Raw genomic sequence first — 15,611 nt, 5'->3', positions numbered from 1 at the left:
GACAGAGGCAACCACACAGACAATAGCTTTTTGAAACATCTGCATAGTGTATGATGACTACATTTATTTATGATTAACCGGACATGATGGCAGACCTTTACGAAGGAAAATGTGCCAGAATACTGTTAAGTTCAGCCAAAAAAAAAAAAAAAAGTTATGGCATGAGTTAAATGTGTAAAACATCTAGAAATGTCTAAATCACAAAGTTGTCAAGATAGGCATAAAGAGGCGTCGTAAAATGCAGTAAACTTATAGTCTTCTGCCAAAAACTGGGGGAACTTTACCAAAATCAAAAGTATTCACTTTTCTAATCTTAGACCTAGTACTGTATTATAAAAAAGGGTGCGGTGTCCGAGTAAATGTATAAAATTTGGCAAATGTACATTCTCTTAATGTTAGCTTATTTTAAAATTAATATACACGGACACTCTGAGACGTATACCCTTTGGGCACTGCACATGTATTGGACTGGAAATCTAACAACATTGTGTGCAAAGTACCATTGGTTTGAATGTCCGGTTGTGTAGAATACTAAACATGGTGCCCGCTCAGAAGCAGAGCGGGCACCGTAGCCGCTGGGTCTCTGTTGTGTTACACAGCAGGGACCCAGCAGCAATTCTTTTTGCGATCAGAAACAGCTCTGATCGCAAGCATTTAACCCCTCAGATGCCGGTGTCAGATAAGACCACTGGCATCTGATGTGTTTTCACTTTCTGATTGGGGCCAGTCACCGCCTCCCGCACAGCCCTCCTATAGGAAGATTGCTATTGAGACCCGCCTGTGCACTGATTTTGAAATATTGTGATATTGCAGTCTATGGCATAAGCGATCTAATTATCGCAGGTTCAAGCCCCCTAGGGAGGCTAAAAACTAGTAATAAAAAAAAAAGACTTATCAAAATCGAAAACAAAAATAATAAAAATATAAAAATTAAAATCACCCACCCTCTCCCTAGATCACATATCAAAATAAACACATTAGGTATCCCCGTGTCCAAAAATGCCCTAACTATAAAAATATTTTTACAAAACCGTGAACGCCGTAGCGGGTAAAAATGGCCAAATTTGTTTTTTGCCGCTTCAAACCCCCCAAAAATTTGAATGAAAAGTATTCGAAATGCCAGACATTCCCCATAATGGTATTAATAAAAACGACCTCTTTCCACGTACAAAAAGATGCCTTACATAGCTCTGTACACAGGAATATAAAAAAAAAGTTACGGGGGCCACAATATGGCAATGCAAAAACGTTCAAACATTTACTTCTTTTTTTTTTTTTTAACGGTACTAAAACAATATAAATTTGATATCACCGTGATCGTACTGACCTGCAGGATAAAGCGAACTTGTTCACTGTAGGTAAAAATGACACCTTAACCCCTTAAGGACGCAGCCTAGTTTTGGCCTTAAGGCTCAGAGCCCATTTTTCAAATCTGACATATTTCACTTTATGTGATAATAACGTCGGAATGCTTAAACCTACCCAAGCGATTCTGAGATTGTTTTCTCGTGACACATTGGGCTTCATGTTCGTGGTAAAATTTGGTCGATATATTCAGTGTTTATTGGTGAAAAATTGCAAAATTTAGAGAAAATTTTGAAAAAATTGCATTTTTCAGAATTTAAATGCATCTGCTTGTAAAACAGACAGTTATACCACCCAAAATAGTTACTAGTTCACATTTCCCATATGTCTACTTTAGATTGGCATCGTTTTTTGAACATTCTTTTATTTTTCTTGGACGTTACAAGGCTTAGAACATAAACAGCAATTTCTCATATTTTTAAGAAAATTTCAAAAGCCTTTTTTTTAAGGTACCTCTTGAGTTCTGAAGTGGCTTTGAGGGGCCTATGTATTAGAAACCCTGATAAAACACCCCATTTTAAAAACTAGACCCCTCAAAGTATTCAAAACAGCATTTAGAAAGTTTTTTAACCCTTCAGGCATTTCACAGGAATTAAAGCAAAGTGGAGGTGAAATTTGCAAATTTCATTTTTCTTGCTGAATTTCAATTTTATTCATTTTTTTTTCTGTAACACAGAAGGTTTTACCAGAGAAACACTACTAAATATGTATTGTCCAGATTCTGCAGTTTTTAGAAATGTCCCACATGTGGCCCTACTGCGCTCGTGGACTAAAAGACAAGCCCTAGAAGCAAAGAAGCACCTAGTGCATTTTGAGTCCTCTTTTTTTATTAGAATATATTTTAGGCAGCATGCCAGGTTTGAAGAGGTGTTGAGGTGTCAAAACAGTAGGAATCCCCCAATAGTGACCCCATTTTGGAAACTACACCCCTCAAGGAATTCATTTAGGGTTGTTGTTACCATTTTGACCGCACAGTTTTTTCACAGCACGTATTTGAATTGGGCTCTGAAATGAAAAAAATTTCATTTTTTCCAATAAAATGTCATTTGTGATCAAAATTTCTTATTTTCACAGGGAACAAAATACCCCATTTTGTTGCCCAATTTGTCCTTAGTGTGGCAATACCCCATTTGTGGTGATAAACTGCCGTTTGGGCCCATGGGAAGGCTCAGAAGGAAAGGAGCGCTATATGTTTGTTGGAGTCCAGATTTTGTTGGATTGGTTTTCGGGTGCCATGTCGCATTTGCAGAGCCTCAGAGGTATCAAAGCAATGGAAACCCACCAAAAGTGACCCCATTTTGGAAACTACACCCCTCAAGGAATTCATTTATGGTTGTTGTTAGCATTTTGACCGCACCGTTTTTTCACAGCACCTATTTCAATTGGGCTGTGACATTAAAAAAGACATTTTTTCCAATAAGATGTAATTTTTTACCAAAATGTCTTATTTTCACAGGGAACAAAATATTCAATTTTGTTGCCCAATTTCTCCTGAGTGCATCAATACCCCATTTGTGGCAATAAACTGCCGTTTGGGCCCATGGGAGGCCTCAGAAGGGAAGGAGCGCTGTGTGTTCTTTGGAGTACAGATTTTTCTGGTTTGGTTTTCGGGTGCCATGTCGCATTTGCAGAGCCCCAGAGGTATCAAAGCAATGGAAACCCACCAGAAGTGACCCCATTTTGGAAACTACACCCCTCAAGGAATTTATGGGTAATGTGACCATTTAGACTCCATAGTTTCTTCACAGAACTTATTTGAATTGGGCTGGGAATTAAAAAAATATATATTTTTTCCAATAATATGTCATTTTAGCTCAAAAATTCTTATTTTCAAAAGAAATAAAATATTCCATTTTGTTGCCCAATTTGTCCTGAGTGCGGCAATACCCCATTTGTGGTGATAAACTGCCGTTTGGGCCCATGGGAGGGCTCAGAAGGAAAGGAGCGCTGTGTGTTCTTTGGAGTACAGATTTTGCTGGATTGGTTTTCGGGTGCCATGTCGCATTTGCAGAGCCCCAGAGGTATCAAAGCAATAGAAACCCACCACAAATGACCCCATTTTGGAAACTACACCCCTCAAGGAATTCATTTATGGGTGTTGTGACCATTTTGACCCCATAGTTTTTTCACAGAACTTATTTGAATTGGGCTGGGAATGAAAACAAAATATTTTTTTTCAAATAATATGTAGTTCTTGTGAAAATAAGAAATTTTCAGCCAAAAACAAAATACCCCATTCTGTTGCGCAATTTGTTCTGAGTGCCGCAATACCCCATTTGTTGTGATAAACTGCCGTTTGGGCCCATGGGAGGGCTCAGAAGGAAAGGACCACCATTTGGCCTACTGGGGATTTTCTAGTGCAAAGTCATGTATGCAGAAGCCCCTGAGGTACCAGTACAGTTGAAACCCGCAAGAAGTGACCCCGTTTTAAAAACTACACCCTTAAGGCATTCATCTAGAGGTGTAGTGAGCATTTTGACCGGAGACCTACACCCCATAAATTGTAATGTGGGTTCTCCCGGGTATGGCAATACCCTACATGTGGCTGTTATCAGCTGCCTGGACACACAGCAGGGCTCAGAGGGGAAAGACGAGGGGGGATAAGCTGTGCGGAGTGCATCAGGGTAAGTAAAATTGGGGTAAATTATAAACCAAGGGATGTATGATAAATTTTAAAACACTTTCATACAGAGCTCTGGTTATTCGGGACACGTGTCACATTGATATATTGTGTCATCCCTTATCGCCCTCTTATTGCAGACTTTGCACCTCTTTTGACTTTTTCCCTTCTTGCCAGTTTGGGGAACTTCTCCTGGAAAGTGTTGTGGCCTTGGTACGATGCGTGTGGCCCCGCTTCCAGAAGTACTGGGTGCCCCCCCCTTCTTGGTCCCTAAAGATTAGGTTCTTGATAATCACCTCTTGAAATTCCAGGAAAGTTCCCGTCTGGCCTGCACATCGACGTAGCACGTACGCATTGTACAAAGCCATCTATATGATGTGCCCGGCCAGCTTCTTATACCACACCGCATGGCGCTGTAGGGCTTCAGGACTTGATCTTACAAGTCCATCCCTCCCATGTACCTATTGTAGTCCAGGATGCAGTCTGGTTTGGGGGTGGCCTTTCCTTCATATATCCTAAACCTGTAGGTATACCCTGATGCACCCTAGCACTGCTTATACATCTTCACGCCATACCTTGCCCTCTTACCCGGCAGGTACTCGCGGAATTGAACCCTCCCTTTAAAATGTACCAGGGACTCATCAATAGAAATACACTTCTCGGGGGTGTATGCTGCGAAAACCGGGCACTGGAACGGTCTAATAGGGGTCTCCGTTTATACAAACGGTCAAAACTGGGGTCATCTCGGGGTGGGCACGGCTCATTATTAGTATAATGTAAGAAGCGAAGTATTGCCTCATTTATTTATTTTTTTAGGTTCCAGTTCAGTTCTGAAGTTGCTTTGAGGGGCCTATATATTAGAAACCCCTATCAAATACCCCATTTTAGAAACTAGACCCCTCAAAGTATTCACAACAGCATGTAGAAAGTTTATGAACCCTTTAGGTGTTTCACAAAAATTTAGAGCAAAGTAGAGGTGAAATTTACATTTTTTTTTTGTCAGAAAATCCTCTTTATACCATTTTTTTTATAACCCAAAAGGATTTATCAGAGAAACGCAACTTAATACGTATTGCCCAGATTCTGCAGTTTTGAGAAATATCCCACATGTGGCCCTAGTGCAGTAATGGACTGAAGCGCCGGCCTCCGAAGTAAAGGATCACCTAGTGGATTTTGAAGCCTCTTTTTTATTAGGCACCATGTCCGGTTTGAAGAGGTCTTGTGGTGCCAAAACATTGGGAACCCCCCAAAAGTGACCCCAATTTGGAAACTAGACCCCTTGAGGAATCCATTGTAGTTTTCTTGGGGTGCATGCGGCTTTTGATCAGTTTTTATTCTATTTTTAGGTGGCGTGGTGACTAAAAAACAGCAATCCTACTATTGTTTTTTTTTCTTTTTTTTTACAGCGTTCACCGTGCGCTATAAATGACATATTCACTTTATTCTGCGGGGCGATACGATTACGGCGATACCAGATGTTTATACTTTTTTTTTATGTCTTATGGCGTTTGCACAATAAAATACGTTTTGTAAACAATCCTTCACTTTGTGTTACCTTATTCTAAGAGCCAGAACTTTTTTATTTTTCAATCAATAAAGCCGTGCGAGGACTTATTTTTTGCGTAACGAACTGTAGTTTCGATCAGTACCATTTTTCGGTACATGCGACTTTTTGATCTCTTTTTATTCAATTCTTTGGGAGGTGAAGTGACCAAAGAATTGTGATTGTGGTTCGGTTTATTATTATTTTATTTTACAGCGTTCACCGTGCGGGATAAATAATGAAATAGTTTTGTAGTTCAGGCCGTTACGGACGCGGCGATACCAATTATGTATAGTTTATTTGTTTGTTTATATATTTTTATTAATAATAAAGGACTGATAAGGGAAAAGGGGGGATTTTTACTTTTATTACTTTTAAATCTTTTATTTTATTTTTACACATCTTTTTGTAACTTTTTTTTAACTTTATTACTTTATTACTTTGCTATTCTAATACACTGCACTACATGCGTAGTGCAGTGTATTAGAACTGTCAGCTACTCACTGACAGCAAGCATAGTGGGTCCTGACGTTGTCAGGACCCACTAGGCTTCCGTCTATGGCATAGCCGGACGCCATTGTTTGGTGTCCGGTTGCCATAGTCACCATCGCCGGCCGCTATCGCGTAGCAGGCCGGCGATGGCAGCTTAACCCCTAAAAAGCCGCGATCTCTATAGAACGCTGCTTTTAAGGGGTTAATCAGCGGGGACACAGCGATCGGTCCCCGCTGTAGGAGCTGTGACAGCTGCTGAACAAGACAGCAGCGTCACAGCTCCTGTATGTGTCGGGAGGACGGCCGAAACGGGCGTTACTCCCGTGACGTACTATTACGTCATGGAGCGCGAACGATACAGCTGCCATGACGTAATAGTACGTCAAGGAGCGGGAAGGGGTTAAAAACTAAACCCATAAGAAAATGGCGGAACTGTACTTTTTTTTTTCCAATTCCTCCCCAGCTTCCCAGTACATCTTACATAATATTAAATGGTACCATTAGAAAGTAAAATTCGTCCCGTAAATACTAAGCCCTCATATGGCTGTGTCAACTAAAAAGTTATGACTTTTTGAAGGCTAAGAGGAAAAAAACAAAAGCATAAAAAACGACAGACACTTTTCTCCTTCTTAACCCTTTCTAACACTGGTGCATGCTGTAAGATACATTTTGAGCACCTGTGATAGGCCGTTTCACCAAACTTGGGTTCTACACTGTCTAATTCTCAGGTAGCAATAGTAAACTTTTGAAGCTTTTCTTTTTAGGATATTTATTTTACATGCGCTTTTTGTCCCATCTTTAACCCGTTAGTGACCGGTCCATCGTGTTTCTACGTCGGTCACTAACGGGCCTTATTCCGATGCCATAGACTTTTTACGTCGCGGCATCGGAATAAGTAAACAGAGCAGGGAGCTGTCAAATCTCCCTGCTCTCAGCTGCCAGAGGTAGCTGAGGGCTGGGGGCGTCCCTGCTCTGCCGGGTGAGATCAATATTATTTATCTCACCCGTTTAACCCCTCAGATGCGGTGCTCAATAGCGAGCACCGCATCTGAGTGGTTTTGGAGAGAGGGAGGGAGCTCCCTCTCTCTCCCACCGACGATCGCCGAGTGTCTGTCTCCCCCATGGCAGCCGGGGGCCTAATAAAGGCCCCCAGGTCTGCCTGTAATGAATGCCTGCTAGATCATGCCGCAGTCATGACCTAGCAGATGCCTGTCCGTTTTAAACGGACAGGCATAATACACTGCAATACAAAAGTATTGCAGTGTATTATAATAGCGATTGCAGAATCGCATATTAAAGTCCCCTAGTGGGACTAGTAAAAAAGTAAAAAAAAAAGTTTAATAAAGTTAATAAAAAAAAAAAGTGAAAAAAAAAATGAAAAACCCACTTTTTCCCCTTACAAACTGCTTTAGTATTAAAAACCAAAATAAAGTAAAAAAGTTACACATATTTGGTATCGCCGCGTCCGTAACAACCCCGACTATAAAGCTATTACATTACTTAACCCGCACGGTGAACGCCGTAAAAAATTAAATAAAAAAAGAGGGAAAAATTGCTGTTTTCTGTGAATCCTGTCTTTAAAAAAATGTGATAAAAAGTGATCAAAAAGTCGCATCTACTCCAAAATGGTACCAATAAAAACTACAAGTTGTCCCGCAAAAAAAAAGCCCTCATACAACTGCATCGGCGAAAAAATAAAAACGTTACGGCTCTTCAAATATGGAGACACAAAAACAAATAATTTTGGAAAAAAAGCGTTTTTACTGTGTAAAACTAGTAAAACATACAAAAACTATACAAATTTGGTATCGTTGCAATCGTAACAACCCGCTGAATAAAGTTAGTGTTATTTATAGCACACGGTAAACGGCATAGATTTAGGACGCAAAAAAGTGTGGCGAAATTTCAGATTTTTTTCTATTCCCCCCCCCCCCCCCCCAAAAAGTTAATCAATAAATAATATGTACCTCAAAATGGTGCTATTAAAAAATACAACTTGTCCCGCAAAAAACAAGACCTTATACAGCTATGTCTACGCAAAAATAAAAAAATTATAGCTCTTGGAATGCGACGATGGAAAAACTTAAAAAATAGCTTCGTCATTAAGGTCCAAAATAGGCTGGTCATTAAGGGGTTAAACTTGCTTTGTTTTGTACAGATGCTTATGCAGGTGTCAAGTCTATGGAGACGAGTGGCCTTTAACAGGTGGCTGCGGTTTGGATTGATTTTTCTTGCATATATGTTTCAGATGTAAAACATAAAGCCCGTACCCCATCTCAGGTTTACACGACTGTCCTTTTTACTCTTCAATCCAGTTTTCGCACTCCAAGTTTTAGGGGTCCCTTGGCTGCTCTCCGCTCTGCTCTTTTGGCTTCCATTTCTCGTTGGCGTTCCTCCCTCTTCTTCCTCGCGATCTCTGCTTTGCTTAGGCCTGTCGTACAAGCAACCAACATGTGTATTTATGTAATACAATATAGCATAGTGTTCATGCAATCCAAACAAGAAATAGATTGAGGTGGTTTTCCATGAGTTAATACATCCCTACAACTCTGTGAAAAGTGGTGTACTTGTGAAATCACATTTTCGTAACTTTTTTTTTCCCCACACAATCCTCCCTGCACGCACCGCTTGATTTCTATGTTGATGTTCCATTTTAGGGGCGTGTTAGATTGCCGTTCGGATCACCCATGTCACATACATGGGCAGGCAAAGTTCACACGGGGCGGATATGCTGCGTAAAGGAATGACAATTTCATTACTCCACAAAAATTGCAACTCCGGGAAAAATATAAAAATCACACCAACCCAGAACGCTCTCCTCCTTCCTGCAGTTTGGCCTCCTGGGATTACGTTTCATCCCATGTGGCCGCTGCAGCCAATCACAGGCTGCAACGTCATCGTAGGAGGCCGGAGCAGACGTCAAAGGAGGGAGGGGTTAAGTATGAGCACTTCTTTATGCAGCGGAAATTCCGTCTGAAAAACCGCACCACAATGGTGTGATTTTTCGGACCGAGGGTGCTGCAGGTTCCAGGATGGATACGTTGCGTGATTTTTACGCAGCATATCCGACCCGTGGGAACCCGGCCTATAAGGTTTTTTTGCGGCGTATTCGCTGCGAATCCGCCGCAAAAGTTGCAACACTTGACTGTTTGTTGCCGGTTATAGACTCCCATTGAATTCAATGGGGAAAATCCGCAACAAACTACCGGCGATTCCTCAACCACAATTGACATGCTGCGGCTTAAAAAACAACGCAAGTCATTTTTTTTTTGTGTGAAATTTCCCACGCCACACGCTGTATATGCGATGAGATTTCTTGAAATCTCATCGGTCTCTTTGCTGCTGTATTATTCTGCGGATTTTCCGCAACAAAATACGTTGCTGAAAGTCTGCAGTATTTACGCCACGTGTGAACTAGCCCTTAATGCTCTGTTTCTCACAGCGCATGCACGTTACATACGCCATGAGAAACGGACATCAATGCTAATAACATGAACAATCGGGATTAGATCACGTTCTGCATGGGATCTGGCACGGCAGTGGAAGAGGGGAAATCGGGTCACGTGACCACTATAGGGAACAGCGGAAGTAAATTAAGTCTCGGAAAACTCTCTACTATAGTTTACTGGCAACTCACCCTGCTCTGCTTCCACAGACTCCCAGTTATCCTCTCCGCCCCAGTCTCCACCTCCTTCTGAACTGCGATTATCATCTTGTTTCTGTTGAAGAATCACCATTACTTCTCATAACTACAGAATATCTAGAACCACATTACTTGACAAAAGATGTCTCTGCAAAGTTGCATAAATTCTTGAACTTTCAAGATCTGATAAGACTTAACCTATGTTAGAGTAACATGGACCCAGCATAATGGCATGGGCTCTACTTCTATAAGACAGACACCAAAAATACCCGAGTAAGGTATAGAATGTACCCCATATCATACACCTATTATAAGAAACAAAAAATTAAGAAAACGACAAGGATCGTCGCTGTAAGAAACTCACAAAAGCCAAAAAAGAGCATGTGACAAATCTATCTGTGCAGCCTCTAGCAGAGCAGGCCGGATTTAAAAGTGGCACAGAACTTTCCTAGCAACTGTTTTAAAGCGTTTGGTGGGGATCACAGTGGTAGTTTACCCACCAGTCGGAACATGATGGCACATTCTATCGATATGCTAAAACTGCTTGTGCTGAAGCAACCCTCTTAGGCCAGTATCCGTTTTAATGCAATTTTTTGGGGGTGTTTTTTTTTAGCCAGAGCTAGAAGTGGATCCAAAAGGAAAGGTATAAAGACGAGATTGATACATCTCCTTTCTTTTGTGTCCAATCCTCTGTTTCACTCAAAGAACTGAGCCTGCCAAAATCGCAACTCTGTGTGTGATCCTGGGAACATTTCAGTGGGTTTGGAGCCACTAAACCACCAGAATGTTATGCAGCGGAGATTTAATGTTCCAAACATGCCTACTCAAAAAACCAAACGGGTGTTAAGGGAGTAGTTAGTAGTGTAAATTGTGACTTACCCAAAGGAGTCTGGGTAAGGAATGTGCCTGCTGCTGCTCCCAGTCTTGATAAGTTGTAATTGATATTATTCTATGTATTTTGTGCGGAGATGCTGCGAGTTTATCTAATAGACTTCAACAGGGAGCATAAATTCTGCACTAAATAACACAAGTTAAAGTGTAGCTAAACGTTTCACAAACTTGTGACATGTCAGCAGTTTGGATCAGTGGGGGTACAAGCACTGAGACCCCCACCGATCGCTAGAACGAAGCAGCTGAAGCGCTTTTTTCGGGAATAAATGTATCGGTGTACGGACTCAATAGAAAGTCTCCGAGCCTTTTTCCGGAAAAAGCCAAACCGTCACGAAGCGACTGAGTGCTCACACGAGTGCTTCAGCTGCTACATTCAAGCAATTGGTAGGGGTCTCAGTGCTCGAACCCCCACTGATGAAAAACTTGAACAAACAAATGGGTGGTAGCTGTGTCCCCTCCCCCCACTGAAATGGACGGGAATAGGATTTTACGATGAGTACCCAAATGAATCCTGTTGTCGCATTACATTGGGTACAGACCGAGGAAGGTCCAAAAGCAGTCCTAAGGGAGAGGAACAGAAAGAAAGAACGAACATGGTCACCTATTTTACAGATGCATGCAAGACCTTGTGTCCAAGGGAAGTGTCTGCAGAGGCAAAGATGTGCGCAGCCCCAAGCACTTTGGTAGAGTGGAGGTGATCCAAAAAGGGGGCACCTTTCCCGGTAAGCCCTGCGAAAAGCCATCTGAATTTATCAATCGATAGTGACCTTGGAGGCTGCCAACCCCTGCCTGGGACCTCTGGGAGGATAAACAAGAAATCGAACCTCTGGAAAGGAGCAGTTACAGAAATGTAAGTCCACAAGGCACTGACAACATCCAGGTTGTGGAGAGAACACTATCTCGGACATGGACAAAAGGGCGTCAGAACTCCAAAACCAAGTTAAGGGATCAGAGGATAAGGGGAAACCGCTTAAGCGACACCCCCCCCCCACCCCCTTGTAGAAAAGTCTTCACGTTGGCCTTAGACACCAACGGGCGACTGAACAAGATGGAAAGTGGTGACACCTGTCCCATAAGGGAGCCAAGAGCCCAATGCTGATCCAGGCTACCCCGGATGAAAGAAGGAACTAGAGAGAGGGAGATTGCAATGAAAAATACGGGCTGATGAAGGCTTCTCAGCCTTGAGCATGGTGAGAAAACACCCTCTGACAAACTGCGAGCCACGCCCATAAACATAGTGACCCTAAATTCTGGAAGAGAGGTCCCTGAGAGAGGTCAGGACAGAGAGGCAAGAGCCACAGGATGTTGGCCGGCAGGGCCACCACGTATCGACGACGCCTATGTGGCGCTACCAAGATTGCTGTAATGCTCTTGACCTGTCAGAGTAGCAGGGGGGGGGGGGGAAACACATACAGGATCCTGAAGCAGGTCCAGAGAGCCACGAAAGCATCCACAGGGTAGGCCTCTGGATCCCGGCTCAGGAGATGTATCAAGGAACCTTCCTCTTGAACCTGGATGCCATCAGGCCCACATCTGACCTGCCCCATCTGGTGCAAATGTGGTCGAAGACCTCCTGGTGGAGGGACCACTCCCTGGGATTCACCCTTTCGCAACTTAGGAAGTCTACGAGACAATTGTTGACACCTGAAATGTGTACCGCCAATAGAGCAGAAAAGTGATGTTTCACCTAGACGAGGACTGTTGCGGCCTCGACCCACACTGCTGCGCTGCAGGTTTTGCCTTAGTGATTGAGATAAGCCACAGCCGTGGCATCAGCCATCTGGTGCGAGCCCAAACTAGCAAACCGGGGCAATATCTAGTGCAGCAGGCAAAGGAAGATGGTTCTCAACTCCAGTAGGTTAATGGGAAGAGAGGATTCCTGTGGGGACCACAAAACCTGAGTCGTGAGGTCCCGAAATGTTCCTCCTGACCCCTTGACTGCCATCCGTGGAGAGACCTACTAGTTCAGTGGAAGGACGGAGCAACCTCGGGGAAAGGCTGGGGAGGAGATACCACTGGAGGGCTCGACTGACAGTCAGAGAAAGGCGGATTCATTAATCCAAGGAGTCTGGAGAATGGTTCCACCGGGAAAGGATTTCCTGCTGAAAAGGGTGAGCGTGGAGTTGCACAAAGGGAATGGCCTCCATGGTTCCAAGGACCCTCATGCAAAGGTGGAGAGGTCAGCGCTGGCTTCTGCAACAAGCGAATCTATTCCTGAAGGATAGCAGCCTTTTCTGGGTAAAGAACACCTTCGCTGACTGAGTGGGAGGGAAACAGGCAAGATTTGGAGCAGTTGATAATCCAAGCAAACGGGCACAAGGTGTCCAGATTGATCTGGAGCTCAGATACATTGTCCTTCCTGGTGGGAGACTTGATCAAAATGTTCTCCAAGTACAGGATGACTGACACCCCCCTGGTCCAAAGGAGCGCCATCACTACAGATAGAATTTTTGGAAAAACTCTCGGGGCTGTAGCCAGATTGAACGGAAGAGCTAAAAACTGGTGATTGTGAAGAAGCGCAAAGAAGGACCTCCAAATACGCGTTTCTGATGTTCACTGACGAAAGGAACTACCCCTATCCCATGGAAGTGATGACTGATCAGAGGAATTCTATGTGGAAATGGAGAACCTTGACTTACTCATTGAGATGTTTGAGGCTTAGGGGACGTCTTTTTGGCAAAAAGGTTGGAGTAAAACCCTCAACCTGTGGCTGGAGGGATCCTGACTAGAGATTCCCTGAAGGAGCTGAGAGTCGACTGCTCGAAAAAAGGTGGCCGAGGGGGACTGAGGAACAGCGGACTGAAAGAAGTGCTCTGGAGGAAGACTGGTAAATTCGATTTTCTATCCTGAGGATAGCACTTCCTAAATCCAGGTGCCCATAATGTGGAAAAGCAAGATGTCCTTGAACCAAGCGGGGGCGCACTTTCAGGCGGAGTTCAGCTTTACAGCTCCAGCCTTGGCAGACTGAAGTCCGTATCTGCAGACCAACCTTTTAGCCAGTTCATCCTGCGTATAGCAATGGTAGAGGATGAAGTCCGAACCAACAGTCAAGAAGCATCGAGAAGCCTCACAAAGGTACTTGGACGCATTACAGAGAAGATTGGACGGCTCAACCAACTCCTCCTAAGGAGCCCTGGAGCGGAGGCCATGACTAGGTTGGTGTGCCTATTTAGTGGTAGCTTTGCTGACCCAGGTTAAGAAATAATCCTAAAGGGAGATACATCAAGGCATGGTCAGGAGGTCCTGTATCCCCCAGCAGCACCTGTCGGAATAAAGGAGAGACCGATTAGAAAACCCACACACCCAAACTGCCGCTGGCAATCATGTGCTCTTGTGCAGCCCATCGGAGGATAGATCCTGATTCCCCATGAGGGGAGAGTGAAAAGCTCTCTATTGCATGAGCGGAGAGCCCATTTTACACGCACACACCGCCGCAAAATGGTGCCGCCGGCACTATCCAGCAGAAATTGACACTAGTTAATAGTAAAAAAAAATACGCCTGGTGAGTGACAGAGACGCTGATGTACTTGTCTCCATAGGCAGAGGGACAACCATGTATTTGTAATATGACACCTGGCGCCTGCATTGGAGGGGACAACAAACCTTGCAAATACCAACCATATATCTATTATCAAAAAAAAAAAGTTAAATGTTTATGTTGTGAGAAGAAACCTTTCCTCGTGGGGGTGGGTAGAAAAAAAATACAAAGCTGTTTTCCTACCCCAAATGATTGTGAAAAACTACCCAGAAAAATAAGGCTTCATGTTTTTTTTAAGTGCTTGGTCAGATATACAGCATTTAATTATGAAGATTGTATAAAAAAAAAAAATGAGCATGACCTAACAGATATATGGCAGCAGTATTTGGGTTCCATGTAATGCAAATCCAGAATAGGGTAGTATGCATGAGCCCTAATTGTGGAAGATTGGGTTGGGGGTGCAGATGACTTCTAAAGACTGCAGAAGGAAGTGGTAAGGACAAGACCCTTCCCAGAAAGAGAACGATAGGATCATGACATAATGTATTATTGTAGGAATGTTTCGAGAGGGGCAGTCTGGAACTCCTTCTGGAAAGTCCATAAAAAGGTGCATGAACAGCAAATGAATCCAGACCGAGGGGGAGAAAGGACCAAGGAATGGTGCGTAACCTCTAAGCGAAAACTTCAGTCCAATATTTCTTGAAGTCTGAGCATGGGTACCAGAACATTCCTTACCTGGCCGGCTTTCTCAGTAGCAACGGAGAAGAATTCCACGTGTTTCCCACTTCCTTCTGTAGTGCCCCAGTTATAATCACTGGCTGGCCTTGTGCCCTCAGGGGGAGAGAAGCTGGGCTGGGTTCGCCCTTTGGTCTGGGAAACAGGCTGACGAGAATCTCCCCAACCCCAGTGGTCCTCAGCAGCAGGAAAGTTCCTGGTATCCGCCAGCCTATGATCTGTTCCTGTATTTGTTCTGTTTTTGGACTGCGTGTGTGAAACCTGAGTAGAGAAGCCAAAGCAATTGTAACTGGAAACAAAATGTCATTGACAGAACTGATGGTTCCTGCTGGTTAGGCTACATTCACATGCGCGTGAATCTGGTCCGTGTGTGTTGCGTTATGTATCAGTGTGCTTTGTGAGTGGCATGCGTTATTCACGCACTCGCAGAGCACATAATTTATTTTCAATCTAATTGATGCACAAATCACGCACCACACACGGCTGTGCATCTGTGTGCGGTGCGTGGTTTTCACGCACCCATTGACTTCAATGGGCACGTAGGTGCATGAAAACGCACCAATATAGGACATGCAGTGAGTTTCACGCAGCGGATACTCGCTGCGTAAAAACTCACGCATGTATGAACGGCCCCAGTGAAATCAATGGGTCCGTGTGCTGCGCGTGATTTCCATGCGCAGCACACGGACGTTGATCGTGTGAATGGGCCCTAGGAAATATACACAATAGCAGCAGATTTAGGCTGGATTCACACGACCATGTTACGTCCGTTATGGACGGAACGTATTTCGGCCGGAAGTCCCGGACCGAACACAGTGCAGGGAGCCGGGCTCCGAGCATCATA

The 15,611-nt window shown here is 43.7% G+C and overlaps 1 protein-coding gene across 2 annotated transcripts in view; it reads right to left on the bottom strand.

Moving 5' to 3' along the window:
- Positions 1 to 15,611, bottom strand: part of SCYL1 (SCY1 like pseudokinase 1) — a 39,977-nt gene that overhangs the window by 489 nt on the left and 23,877 nt on the right. The window contains exons 16-18 of one of the 2 annotated variants that reach the window (XM_075838725.1): positions 14,768 to 15,028; positions 9,658 to 9,739; positions 8,291 to 8,451 (exon numbers count right to left, since the gene is read on the bottom strand). In XM_075838725.1, the coding sequence (XP_075694840.1) occupies positions 8,327 to 8,451; positions 9,658 to 9,739; positions 14,768 to 15,028 (468 nt within the window). In that variant the 3' untranslated portion in view covers positions 8,291 to 8,326. The remainder of the gene's footprint in view (positions 1 to 8,290; positions 8,452 to 9,657; positions 9,740 to 14,767; positions 15,029 to 15,611) is intronic. The other variant, XM_075838726.1, reaches the window with a different exon arrangement.

The sequence above is a fragment of the Rhinoderma darwinii genome, chromosome 9 (assembly GCF_050947455.1).
Source record: "Rhinoderma darwinii isolate aRhiDar2 chromosome 9, aRhiDar2.hap1, whole genome shotgun sequence".
NCBI lineage: Eukaryota > Metazoa > Chordata > Amphibia > Anura > Rhinodermatidae > Rhinoderma > Rhinoderma darwinii.
The sequence above is the reverse complement of the archived record's forward strand: the minus strand, read 5'-3'. Positions and strand labels throughout refer to the sequence as shown.